Genomic DNA, 14,512 nt, shown 5'->3' on the forward strand with positions numbered 1-14,512 from the left:
ATGCCCAATCCCACCTGGCTATCTTCTCTACCTCCTGGAAAATATGGCTCTTGGGTCCTGGGGTTAGAGTGTTTTAGAAGCTGGTTTTAAAAGTCAGACTTGCCAGTGCTGGTATCCCTTTTGTTGATATCCACTGTGAGGATCTGCTACATGGACCCAACTTACCTGCAAGCAAGACTAAGAAATGCAGAACAGATGAGTCTGTATTGGACACTAAGAGCCTCTGCTACAGTGTATAGAACAGAAATGGTAAATTCTCCCTTGAGAGTCTTTATAAAGGATAGAAAGCCTTGGGTGGGTTTTAGAAGACACTACTGATTTTGACCCTGTCTGGTGAAAATCCAACAACTATCAGAAGCTTTACAAACTATAAAAGACTTCAACAAAGTCATAGGGCATTAACTCATTCCAAAGATAATCACCCAATAACTGCTCTATAGCTGTTCTATATAGATTTGAAAAACAAAACAGATAAAAACATATTCTGCCGTGGAACTTATATTCTACTTTAGGGAATTAGAAACTAAAGACTAAATAAACATTATGTAGTTTATCAGTAGATGGTGGGAGGTTTGGAGAATCAGAGTGGGAGAAGGAAAGCGGACCTCAGCTTTCCCTGGGAGGATGATAAAAATATAAAGGCAGTAAGGAAACTGCCCTTGAAAAAAAATCACAGGGAAAGCACCTGGCACAGAAGGGAGACATGGGGAGGGGCTGCGGAGTCTTGAGTAGAGAGCAGCTGGGCTGCTACTGTGTCTCAGGAGATGAGAAGGAAGACAAGAGCAAGGCACAAGGCCAGAGCGCTGGAGAAGGATGTGCTTTGTTGGCTGTTGGCTTTTATCTGAGAAAGACCCACAAGAATCCTAAGCAGAGAAATAATTTACTTTAACTTACTTTTTAAATTCATAGGAAAAACTGATTTTAATAATAAAACACAAAGTGTATGGAATAAGCTCCCTTCAGGGATAGTCAAAACATTTATTCTGTGTTGAGGGCACTCCTGAAGCACTTGAGAGAGGCTCTGGACAAATGCAAACACTTCTCAATCCTGGATATGAAGCATCCGCATTAGAAACAAATAAATGTCCCTTAAGTGGATTTAATGCAATTAAAACAACCTCACCCCTCCCAAACCATGTTCTTTTTCTTCTGAACAGATAAATTAAGTCCAAAGTTCAGATGGAAATATCAAAAAGCATGGCAGGGGACAACCACTAGACTTCTTGTATATTAAATTACCATAAAAATCCAGCAGCTAAGAGAGACTACCACCTACTAGCACAGAAATGTAGGCTCCTGTCCTCGTGGGACTGATGCGTTAACAGGAAGTGGGACAGCCAGAGCAGAAACGCTAGGAGGACAGACTTGCTGGCCTGCCTTCAATCTGTTCTCTCCAAAATGCTTGTCCTGACTTACTCCCTGACATGGGCTATTAACAGGCTGAGCAAGCTAACCTAGGCCCTCGCTTTGTGAGGGCAGCAAATGCCAGTTCCATGATCTCAACCAACCTCTAGAACTGAGAGGAATGAATTTCTATTGTTAGCAGCACAAACCCACTAAGTAAACATTTTAAAGGAGATAAACGTAGATCCTTAACCACATAATATACAAAACCCAAATATTTAGAGAGGTACCTGAAGCAAACATGGGTGAATTCCTTATAAACTTAGACCAAGGAGGACATTCCTTAGTATGACTGAACCTCAAAGAGCTTTAAGAACTAACAGAATTTGACTTCAAGAAAACAAAGCTATCATGTGGAAAAAGTAAACAGGTTAAGTTAAAAAGAATAAACTATAAGTAATTTTCAATGACTGATGTCATAGGGGGAAAATCCAAATTTAAAATGGAAGTCTTATAAGGAAAGGAATAAGAATTCTAATCATGAAAATAAACAAATACATTATGAAATATTTCAACTATACTTAAATAATGGCATAGTCAACTCAACTTAGAATTAGGAGAATATAACCTAAAACGATTCTGAGATGTTTTTATTTATCAGATTGGCAGAACCCTAGAAGTTTGTCCAGTCCTTTTCCAGGGTATAGATGGAGAAAGAGGCACTCAAAGACCTTATTAGTGGGAGTTCAACTATCATATCAAAAGTTCTCTAGAGAGTGAGTTTGTAACACATTAAAATTATAAATGTATTTATCTTCAACCCAGCAATCTCACTCCCGGAAATGCATTTTACAGGATGAGTGGATATAAGGTATTGACACCAAGCCCCTGGTCCACAGGGTAAGCACAGAGATATGTGGTGGTAATCACACAATATTGAGTAGACTTAGTACACTGAAGTATACATTTAAACATGGTTAAAATAATAAATTTATGTCATATATATTTGGTACAATAATTTTTTAAAAGTCATTAATATATATACCTAGACCACCTCCCTAAGTCGTTTGGAAATAAAGATTACACTTTAGATTAATCTGAGTCAAAAGCTGGAGCTGGGACTGAGTGAGTATTATAGCCCAGTTGTCTAATTATGGAATGCAAATACACACACTGTAGGAAAAGACAGCATGGAAATCAACTGAGGAAAAAAGGAGGGTTTCAAATCAACCATCCAGTTAAATTAATTAATTAATTAATTAATTTAAAAAAATTAACAAAACAGGCTGAGTGGTGGTAACCCATGCCTTAATCCCAGCACTTGGGAAGAAGAGACAGGCAGATCTGAATTCAAGGCCATCCTGGTCTATAGAACAAGCTCTAGAACAGCCAGAACTACACAGAGAAATCCTATTTTTAAAAAACAAAATAAATAAATAAATATTTTAAAAATGAAATTTTAAATGCTGTTTAAAATACCAACCCAAACTATTAAAACGCCTATTTTAAAAGTAAAAAGAGTATTTGCGACAATATTATAGTAAGACAGGTATTACTGAAGAAAACTTAACTAGGATATATAACATGTACAGGAGTCCGAAGTCTTCAACTTTATTAAGATATCAAATTTCCTCATATATGATCTAACGATTCAATCTCATTAATCTTATGGGCCTTTGTTCTTTTTTTTTGAAGTTGAAAATGAGTTTAATGTTTATCTCTGACACATGATAAACCAGATGAAGTTGTCCACATTGAGCTGAAGCCTAGCTGCAAGGGATCCCAGTCACTGAGAAGTCAACCTATTCTTACTGTTGTTTCTAAGCCCCTGCCAGAAGTGTGTGTAGATCCTCTCTGCACCAAAGGCCTTTACGGTTTTCATATATAATATCTGACACAGAATAAAGAAATGAACAGGTGTAGTGGCACACGCCTTTAATCCCAGCACTTGGGAGGCAGAGGTAAGTGGATCTCTGTGAGTTCAAGACTAGCCTGGTTTACTTAGGAAACCTGTCTAAAATAAATAAGCAAATAAGAAGGCTGTATGAGTAGTCTGATCCAAACTGGGTATCTATATAGAACAACAATAAAAAGACCATCGATTCTTAAGATTCACTTCTCAGCCTTTGGCTAAAATCAAGTGAAGATTCTTAGGGACTTTTAAAGTACACTGATCAGCTAAAACATTCTGGAAAAAGAAAATTGAAAAATCTTCCTTTTCTGAGTTAAAAACTAACTATAAAACCACACTATTAAAATACTGTGCTAAGGGCTGGCAGGTTTGCTCAGTAGGTAAGGGTGGTTTCCACTGAGCAGGGTAGGATGAGTTTGATTCCTGGATCCCCCATGGTAGAGAGGCCAAGTCCTACCTAGTTCATGCACACTCCCTCCCATATAAATACATGTTGAACAACTGTGATAAAAATGTAAGTTCAGGGGAGATGGCTTAGGGGTTGGGAGCACTGGTTGCTTTTGCAGAGGATCTGGGTTTGATTCTCAGCACCCACATGGTGGCTTGAGACCATCTATAACTACAGTTCTAGGGGCTATGATGCTTCTTCTGATCTTCCAGGGCACCAGAAACACACATGGCACACATGTATACACACATACAATGGTGGTTTAAATATGCTTGCTCCAGGGAGTGGCACTATTTGGAGGTCTGACCTTATTGGAGGAAGTGTGTTACTGTGGGGGTGGGCAATGAAAACCTCCTGCCAGCCACGTGGGAGTCAGTGTCTTCCCAGTGGATGAAGATGTAGACCTCTCAGCTCCTCCAGTCCCATGCCTGCCTGGATGCTGCCATGCTCCCACCTTGATGATAATGGACTGAAACTCTGAACCTGTAAGCGAGCTCCAATGAAATGTTTTCCTTTATAAGAGTTACTTTGGTCATGGTGTCTCCTCACAGCAATGGAAACCCTAACTAAGATACATACATACAAGAAAGACATTTATACACATTAAAAAAAAAAAAAACAAAAAAAACTGTAAGTGCAGACTATGGACTATCGACCAAATGGGGCACAGTTACAGAGTCCAGACAACCCCTCACACACATGGTGGACACACCAAGACCATTCAGTAAAGAAAAGTTTTCACCACATGATGCTAAAAAAACTGCACAGGTTCATTAAAAAAAAAAAAAAAAAAAGCCAATCAACAAACGTTATCTTATACCAAACACAAAGATTAACATAAAATAGATCAAAGGCTTAAACACAGAAACATTTCAGAAGGAAACAAGATGGAAGCTTTGTGATGGGGTCTGGCAATGAATTCTTAGAATGACAAAGAAAAAAAATACTTAATTGTGGCTTAATAAAAATAAAAAATTTCGAGTGTCAGTTCTCGTGCTAGTGTGACCCTGGGGTGACAGGTGCTTAGAAAGGACCCAGAAGGCTTCACGGGGAGTAGGAAGCCCCTGTACCTCACAGATCGAGGAGGAAGCAGTATGGAGTCAGGCTTAGCACAGGCCTCATATATCCTAATTAGATGTACATAGTTCAAGGTCCTAGAACTAAAGGGAAGTAGGAAGCTGGGCATGGCAGCAGCACATGCCTGGAGCCCAGCCAGCCTGGGTTACGTAAGAGGAGTTAGTTCCAGGCCAGCCTGGGTTATGTAAGAGGAGTTCCAGGCCAACCTGGGCCAGTGTGAGATCTTGCTACAAGACGAAATGAAACAAAACACACTGAAAAGATCAGAAGGAATCTTTAAAGCACAGTCGAGATCACAAGGGAAGATGGTTACAAACTGATTTAAAAATTTAGTAATATAACCAGAAAAACAAAATTTGATTAACTCTTATTAAAAGAAAAACACTTCAGACTGGATTTAAAAAAACCTTACTCTTAATAAGCTTTTTATTAAGCTTACATTTAATAAAAAGTTGAAGGAAAAATCTTCTATTCAAATACTCAACAAAGGACGGCTAGCTTAGCCACCCTAATGTCAATGAACGATATGTGCGAAAACAGAAATCATTATCAGGGACAAAGGTCAGTATCATACAAAGATGAAAGGGACATTTACCAGAAAATAATCCATTATACATTTATACGAGCTTAATAATATTACTTCAAAATATTTTAAGTAAAAATTAGCAGAAATCACATCGAAGATTCAAAATTACAGGAGGAACTTTTGGCCTGGCTCTTTAGTTATTGAGAAACCAAACAGATAAAAACACAGGAAATATTTCAGGAAAATGAGAAGCTTGGCCTATTGGACATGTACAACCCTGAGCCCATCTCTAAGAATTCACTCTCTCCTCTAGCACAGGCTGACCACTTCAAATTCTGTCCATGAACCAGGCTTCAAGGCCAGTTTTAACAAACACCAATGACAGAGTCTCCCAGGCTGGCCTGGAACCCTCAGCGATCTTACTGCCTCCAGCTCCGAGTACTGAGATACCATGCCCAAGTAGTACTGAAGAAGTAACATCAGTTGCTCCATTAAAATGTTAGCTCAAGAACATTTATTTAAAAGTCTAGCTAGTTAAATTACATAAAGAAAGCCAGAGTAGGTTCTAAGAACGTTCAACAAAGAAAAAAAGTACAGACAAGAGGAGAAAATGCCACTTACTGTGTGCACGGAGAGATTGTATCAGAGCTGCAAGACATATTTAGACATCACCATTGTGGAATTTCATTTTTTTTTTTTTAATAATTCACTTACCTGTTTCCCTAAAGAATACTGATCACTCATTCAGACTTAAAATTATTTCTAAAACCTCACCATGGACAATGGATCATTCAGTCTACAGGTGGTGAGACAGACTAGGGGCTATTTATATTTTAATAAAATAGTACTGAGTATACAAATGACCAAACATATAAAGTAATAACTTTCCCTCATTTCTGTAGAAGTCCACAGGGAGAAGTCAGCTCTGATTTATGGTGGGGTCGAGGACTAGGGAGAAGGTAGCCTTGAAATATTAATGCGTTTTTGAATCTGGCTACATACAAAAAAAAGGCAGAACAGTTGTAAATTCAAGGAAACTGGCGTAATGCAAAGTGTATCTAATGCAAACAGTTGCTTCTAGATCAAGCACTGGCAGAGCAAAAGTGAGGCAAAGGCCACAAAGGTAGGCTTGGTACCAAGCTGTCAAAAGGCCCAAAAGCTGTGCAAAACAGTAAGGACATAGAGAGTCAGTGTGCAGGCGTAGGGTCCACTGTTGAAGTTTTCTTGATTTCGCAGGTACAGTGATACAAATGGGGCTCCAGGAGCTAGTTTGGGAACTATTTCTGTTAGACAAACCCGGGGCCAGGAAGGTCTGACAGTAAAAACAGAAAGGACTGGAGAGATGAAGAGATAGGGCAAAGAAGAAATCCAAACCGACAACTGGCTGAACCAGCAAAACCGGTTGGAACTGAGTCTGGATTTCTCCATGACAAGAAGACTGGGAATACAGGGGACAGTATGGAAGGCATGGAAAAGGAATTTGTCACCCTCAGATATTTCTACTACAGTCTATAACAATAACAACTATATTAGAATGTTGAAGGTCATTGAAAGGATATTATTTTTTAATAAAATAACACATGATTTATTATGTTATTGAACCCATCTGAACCCTCAGATACTCTATTCCTTAATTCTCAATCTCCTCTGCTCACCCATCTCATCCAGCCCTGATCCCTCTTTCTCCTGGGTGTTGAACAGCTCCTGGTTACATGGTTCATTCATTGCCAGAAAGGGCCAACCTCACTGACTTACGGCTACACACTAGGGTGGCCAGCTCTCTGAGCCTCATCCTCTACCCATTACAAGCTCAGACTGTGCTGTTGGCTATCCACACTGCTGTTCAAAACTGGAACCAGGAAGGAACTAGACACATTCTTAAATTTAGTATTTTACCAGCAAACTGCCTGTTCTCTCTCATTGCGGGTGAATTTTCCAGAGTACATAACTTTTCAGGAATGTACTAAAAACACATTTATCCAAGTAAAAAAGCTGTAGGCAACCAAGCTTCCTTCCCATTTTAGTGAATCTCCAAATCCTCGTATGCTTAGAGCTGTCTTTCAGCTTATTTGGTGCAGAGACAGTTCAATGGTTCAAATATTCTGACCACAATACAATTAATTTACACATTAAGGGATTATAACCAAGAAATAATATCCATAGGTTAAAGAAAAAGCCACAATGGAAAATTTTAAACTTGGAACTGAACAATTAGAATTTGGAGGGTGAACTATGTTGTCTTTTAAATCTCTTAAAACAGTGGTTACTGGCTATTGGAAGAGAAGGTTAAAGGCTAGTTTGTTACCTTGTATTTAAGTATTCTAAATAAAACTGTCTTGTTTGAGCTTTTTCTCCTGTGATTTCTCATGATGTTTTTCTAACAATGTTGACCAATGTTGGTCATTTCCCCTAAACTGTTAAAATTCTAAAATTCAGAGGGGTCTCTTGAGCGTGTTCTTCTTTATAATCTGCCTAGGATGGTAACTACCAAACCACGTTTGAAAATGACCACCATATTGAGATTTATCTGTTGCTTTGTTTTCTTCCAGAGCTTACTGTCCTACACAGAGAGAACAGAACATCCCAGCTCCCCTTCATCTTATACTTTTTACGTTCTTTCAAAATTAAAAGATGAAACTAAAATCACCCTCTCCCCCAGTCCACAAGACTCACCTACAGAATGGGCTGGGGATAGTAGGAATCACATAACAAATCCCCCCATTCAGGCAAAATGACCTGTGCCTGGGACCACAGGGCTGCTCGTGATCTACAACACACATGCATATGAAACAGACACGGTTAACGCTTTCCTGAGGCCGCCTGGAGTTGAAATGTCTCATCTAAGAACAAACCAGCATTTTTTTTTTTTTTTTTTTACAAGAATGAATTTTCTTTTCTCAAAGTAAAATAATTTTATTCCTTATTTCATGGACAAGAGCATCTATCCCTTAAAAGAAAAGTCATTCTATCCCAAGGATATGGCTGTTGACAATAATACATGTAGAAGCTATACAACGGAAATAAGAAATCTTCACAGTTAAAGTACAGTCTTACTACAAAACATGCCTGTCCCTCACGCAGCCTGGGAATTCTGTAGCACTTAAATACTTTCTGGACAAAGTTGTATTTAGATCTTTATTTTACTATTTATGTCTCAAATATATACATATGCACATATATGTATGTATGTATATATATTGTTATATATCGATATATATAAATTGTAGTGGGGAAAGATTTAGATAATTGAAATAGATTTTGATTTCTAAAAACTTTTACATATCAATGTCAAAAAAACCAAAGGAAACAATCACATGAGTGTTAATTTGAAGGGGATTCCCATGACAGCTGCTCCCCTAAAAAATCCTTGAAAATTTAGCCTATTGCTTAGATGCAGCCCAAACAAACATCAGACTACCAAGTAAAGAAGTCGAGTTTTCTCTCTTGCCTTCCTCTTCTGTACTTTTTCTCCCTTTACTTTCTTTTTAACCTTTGACCTTTCCTTTACCAGTCTTCATTGACTGCTATTTACATGGGAAAATTGAGAATTTCTCCTTAAAGAAAACATCCTATTGCTTTAAAATTGCATATTGCTAGTTTCATTGTTTCTGCCTATAAATGCAATCTAGAATCATCTAATGTGAAGAAGAAAATGCATTGCTTTTATTTGATATCCAACTTGGCATTAAAAAACAATATGCTGTTAAAAAAAAAAACTTGCTAGTATATTGACTTCTAAACTATTGATACCTGTTAACATATAATTGCAAGGAGCTGGAAATCTCTAGTCTGAATTTGAAAAGTTTAAATTAAAAACAAGAAAAATCTGTGTCAGTTTCAGATTGCAACTATGAAAGCATAAAAAAGGTATGCAATACCAAAGAAGACAAAAAAACACTATGAAGAATTTAGTGTTACAGAAACAAAAAACTGGCCCAAAGTTATTGTTTTTTTCAGATTCCCTTTTCTATTTTTATAAAAAGCTGTGTCTCGTAATAATCCAGCTCCTAACATTACTCACCTAACTGGAATTACTACCTCTTAAGCTAATTTTATTCTGATTTCATTCACTTAGTATTTGAGATAGAAAGGTAGAATCTGTCACTTTGTAAAATGGAAAACAAACCAATAAAACGTAAGTAAAAAGCAAAACAGCTTTATGTTACATAAGTCTATTAAAGCTAAACTATTTACTGTTTTTGGCAGGCTTTGCATGGGGACAATATAGCTTTATATTAATATACATTTGTTATTTCCTTACTAAATAAATTCACACATAGACAAAAAGTATGAACTTACAAGAAATTACCTGTTGGCATCTTAATGTCTAAATAGTTTCATTCTTGGTGGAAGGATTAGGGTTGAAAAACAGCACCTAAAATAATTTAAAATTTATATTTTAGGGGAGGTTATCCTGTTTTGAGGGCATTTTAACATGCCAAATGTTCCATCAGCAAAACTCTAAAATGTTGAAAACAAAACATGCGTGACAGAATTCTAGCATCTTAGACACACAGACAGTGCTGAAACATGAACAGATAAAACAGAGATCGATGTTAAAAGTGTAGCATTGGGTGAGGATGGTGTCATAGCGTCTCGCTTGCAAACGCGCATGGAGATGTCCAGATGCGTGCTCAAACTGAACCAACCTCCAGAGATATCTGTGCTTTTAAACCAGGAAGCCCTCAGAAACCCAACTTCCACAACAAAGCCATGACCTCCCAACTTTTCAACTTGTTGATAATGGCCATTCTATAGAAAAATCTCAAGAAGCATTTAAGCATGCCGGTTACAGCCTTAAAACATGTATAACAGCACGTCCACGTTCGATAGGCAGAAGCTATATGTACTCTGCCTGTCAGTCAATTGACAGTCTCTGAGATTTGGCAAGGCAAGGTTAAATAAGACATTCTTATGAGTGGAGTTTGCTACCGTAAAGAAACAAGCGCATTGAAATAGAGCTGCAGATGAAGTATTTATCCTTACACAGTGAGTGCAAGCTCTTGTCTCAGTACAAAGACTCTAATGAAAGTTTAATCTGTTACTTCATGTAAGAACATGCAATATTAAAGTCTTCTAGAGGCAATCTCTTTTACAGATAGGCAGAGAGGGGGAGAGAGAGAGGGAGAAAGAAAGGGAGAGAGAGAGGGAGAAAGAGAACACATAAGTACAGTAAACATATAATCATTGGCCCATTGTTTTCTCCTTTTCCCCCAAATAAACAGGGCTTACCTCAACAAAAATTTATATTCTCATAAAAAAAAAGTAAATTTCTCTAGACATGCAGCGTTTCACAAGTTTTTGAACGCTGAGTACTTCAGCAGCAGTGACTCGCACTTTAGAACGTGTCAAAAATCTGATTTATGTCACTTCAGTGTGGGCGAGGTCAAGGCAGACCAAGGTGTGAGCAGAGGTCAGGAGCAGCCACGGGAACCACGCCCACACGTTTCCAAACTGCAAACGGGCAGGATTTCACTAAGAAACGGAGCTGCGGTAGGTGGCACCCCTAAAGTGCAGTCCAAGTTTCAAAGTTATGAAATAAGCCACATTCTTTAGAGCCCTTACTAATCTCTGCATGTCTTGATAACTGATAAGTGTTATGCAAGTTTGTGGAGAGACAGCATTTTGGTGTGAAACTAATGGTTGGATGCACCACAGAGTTTAAAAAATAATTTCCCTTATAGACTATATAAAATGTACAAGTAATGACTTGAACTTATAAAATGGAGCAATAGTTGAAACGGAGCTCACACCTACGGTGCCACCTATAATGATGCAACTAGTGGATCTGATGATAGAAGTTCTCAGGAGAACCGTGACACAGCTGTTTGTGTGCGCTGTCACGATCTCTTTGAACGCGTGTGTGTTAAGTCCTGTCTCCTTGGAGTCACCCATCTCTGGCTCTTAGAATCTTCTCTCCTCTCCTTTTGAGAGGATCTCTCAGCCTCATATACACTAAGAAAAGTCAAGTTCCAAAAATCATGTTTTAAAATGTTAATATATAAATCTGTTTAAAGGAAGTATGGGGTTTTCCTTTATATAAAGTATACTAAGCATTTAGATGGTTTTATTTTCTAAAACTCACAATTAAGACAACATTATTTCATGGGTAGAAAATTCAGAAACAAATACATTTGTTCATATATATATATATATATATATATATATAAATTTGACTATAAGTTTATTTTCATTGCTCATATTATCTCCCATATCAAATGAAATTTTTATAGATATAGTCATTACATATATGTGTGCATACACATATATACATAAATCATTTTAGCACATAGTATTTGAGACTGAAAATGAGATAATAAAAATATCCTTTATTATTTTATCTGAACTAGGAAACTATTATGCTGCCAATTAATATAGGAATGAACACTAAACTGCAAGTGGAGATCACGTGACCTTAAGCCATTCAAGATGCATTTATTAAGAGACATGTTATGATGATTTGTGCTGTCTTATATGTGAGAAATTAAAAACAGGGAGAACTATGTGATTCCTTATTTTATTATTTAAAATAAAGTCTTGCTGGGCAGTGGTGGTGCACGCCTTTAATCCCAGCACTTGGGAGGCAGAGGCAGGCGGATTTCTGAGTTTGAGGCCAGCCTGGTCTACAGAGTGAGTTCCAGGACAACCAGGGCTATACAGAGAAACCCTGTCTCAAAAAACCAAAAATAAATAAATAAATAAATAAATAAATAAAAATAAATAAAATAGAGTCTTTACGTGTAGCCCAGGCTTGCCTAAAATGTATAGTCCTTCTGCCTTAGCTTACCAGATCGTGGGTATGCAGATGTATGCTACCTGGATACATGTGATTCTAAATTAGAAAATAAAAAGATTTTCAAGCTAGTATTTCACTGAATGAAAGCCTGGTATTTCAGAACAATTTCGCCTTATACCTGGGAACAAGTGTGCTAAGCGGTAAATACCTTTTAAACAAATGCCCGCCTACTGTTGGACACAGGATAAAAAACATAGAACAAGTAACTAAGTAAAGTCTTTCACTGATTCACCTCTGTGGATTGGGTCTTAAATGTGCCCCCACCTAAAGCACGAGTGTTGAATGGTTTGGTCCCTATGTCATGGCACTTCTGGGAGGTGGCAGAGCTTTTAGGAGATGTGTCCTAGTGGAGGAAGTCAGGTTTTGAGATGGGCCCTTAACTAGGATCCTGGGGTCCTGGCCCATCCTGTGTTTTCTAGACACCACAAGATGCAGAGGTACGCTAGCTCTCTGATGTGATGCTCCAGAAGCCAACTAGCTGTGGACCGTGGCTGTGCTCCAAAGTAAATCTCTTCTCCTTCCCTTTACTTTCTCAGGGTTTTTCCACTGTGACAGAAAGCTGACACAAGAAACTCACGTAAAAGAGACTTTTACTTAGAACAAGGATAATTTCGTGTGGGTCAGTCTATGGTACTTGCCAACTCTTATGTATATTTTATTATTTAACCCAGAGTCTTGCCATAGCCTAGGCTGTATACCACTATATAAGCACACACACATCAAAAACATCAATACTGGTTAACTAATAAGGAAAAGTGAGAGATTCCAAGAAGTGTTATTGCTGGCACATAACCTAGGGAATAAAGAAGCATTTGTAAGCAGAGATGGATGAACGTTTCACACGATGTTCAAAAGCACAGAGAAAGAAGATCCAAGGTGGTCAACTAATTGTCAGCAGGTCACAGCCCAGGATGCATGCATGGCACAGACGTGAAGGTGTACAGGTTTGTGAGAGTGTGAGGTAGTGGAGCAAAGAGGGCCAGGGGCGACGAAAGCAGAATCGAGACAGATATCATCTGAAGGGCAACAGAAGGCCATGAAGAGCTTTTGGGAAAGGAGTCACAAGGTCATGTCCGCATGCTATAAGGTTTATATTTTCTGATAGTATAGAAAATAGTTGGCTTGAGAAAAAAAGTTAGGAAGTTATTTTAGTAACCAAGAAGAGTGAAGAAATAAAATAAAGCAATAGAAATTAGGGTTAAAAAAAAAAAAAGACATCCCTAAAGAGGCACGTGACAGAACAAGGGAGCACAGTAAGAGGAGAAAGTTAGGGTAGTTTTCAAACACTGCTGAAGTTAAACAAAGTATAAGTAGTGGATAGAAACTCTTGATGAGTTATCATTTTGAACCCGCTTGAATAGCTAAATCACAACAGTGGCAATACCAAGCTCTGACAAGGATACAGAGAAACCAAGTCCCACATTCATTGCTGTAAGATGGCACTTGTAAGATGGCACATCTACTTTGGAAAAGACTTTGCGAGTTCCTGAAAATTTATACATAAGGGCTGGGAGTGCAACCCAGTGACAGAGTGTGTGCCTAGCATGTGTTCCACCTTAGAGTCCCGGGGCAGCAGGGAAAAAAGCAATGTGTAAATCTAGCATTCAAATGTATATGAGAGAAATGAAATTGCAGGTCTGCACAAAGACCTTCACACAGATAGAACACATCCATTCTTGCTGTCTTCAAACTAGGAACAATCTAAATGTCCATCAGTTGACAATCCATAGACACTGGAACCAACCAGCGTGCCCATCAACTGACACATGAACACGTTGTGGTGTGGCCGTACGATGGAGTGCTGTTTGGACCACAATGAGGAGTTAGGTGGTCATATATGATGCTAAGACACGGATGAACTTCAGAATATGCTAAGTGAAGAAGTGACTCATAAGAGAGCACACATATGACCTTGCTTACATGAAATGTGTAGAAAAGGCAAACCTATAGAGACACAGGTAGAGTTCCAGCTGCCTGGAACTGGGGCTGGAAACATGAGCTACTGGAGAATATAAGGGATCTTTACAGAGAGACAGAATTGCTCCAACACTGGATTGTGGAAGTGCTGTACAACTCTGTAAATGTAAACATGTCAAAGAAAGACATGCGTACTTCTACTGTTGAAAACAAAAAATAGAGAAATATATTCCATGAGTAAGAAAATGATTTCTATTTGAAACGTATTTTTATTTATGTGTATGTGTGTCTTTGAAACGGTATGTCATGTGTAGGCGAGTACCTTCAGAGTCTAGAATAGCTGTTCTCAACCTTCTTAATGTAGGAATCCTTCTTTAGGATGGTTTCTCATGTTGTGGTGACCTCAGCCATAAAACTATTCCATTGCTACTTCATAACTATAATTTTGCTGCAGTATGAATCATAAACATCTGACATGCAGGATATCTGACA

The 14,512-nt window shown here is 38.1% G+C and overlaps 1 protein-coding gene across 16 annotated transcripts in view; it reads right to left on the minus strand.

Annotated features, from left to right (window-relative positions):
* Nrg4 (neuregulin 4) overlaps nucleotides 1-10,726 on the minus strand; it is a 59,614-nt gene extending 48,888 nt beyond the window's left edge. For 14 of the 16 annotated variants that reach the window (XM_076925307.1, XM_076925301.1, XM_076925300.1 and 11 more), the window contains exon 1: nucleotides 7,981-8,147. In XM_076925307.1, coding sequence (XP_076781422.1) covers nucleotides 7,981-8,147 — 167 coding nt within the window. Of the gene's footprint in view, nucleotides 1-5,928; nucleotides 5,956-7,980; nucleotides 8,148-9,616; nucleotides 9,683-10,539 lie in introns of those variants that run through there. The other 2 variants (XM_076925308.1, XM_076925309.1) reach the window with 2 other exon arrangements.
* Nucleotides 10,727-14,512: the final 3,786 nt, after the last annotated feature.

This window comes from Arvicanthis niloticus, chromosome 26, assembly GCF_011762505.2.
Source record: "Arvicanthis niloticus isolate mArvNil1 chromosome 26, mArvNil1.pat.X, whole genome shotgun sequence".
Lineage (NCBI taxonomy): Eukaryota > Metazoa > Chordata > Mammalia > Rodentia > Muridae > Arvicanthis > Arvicanthis niloticus.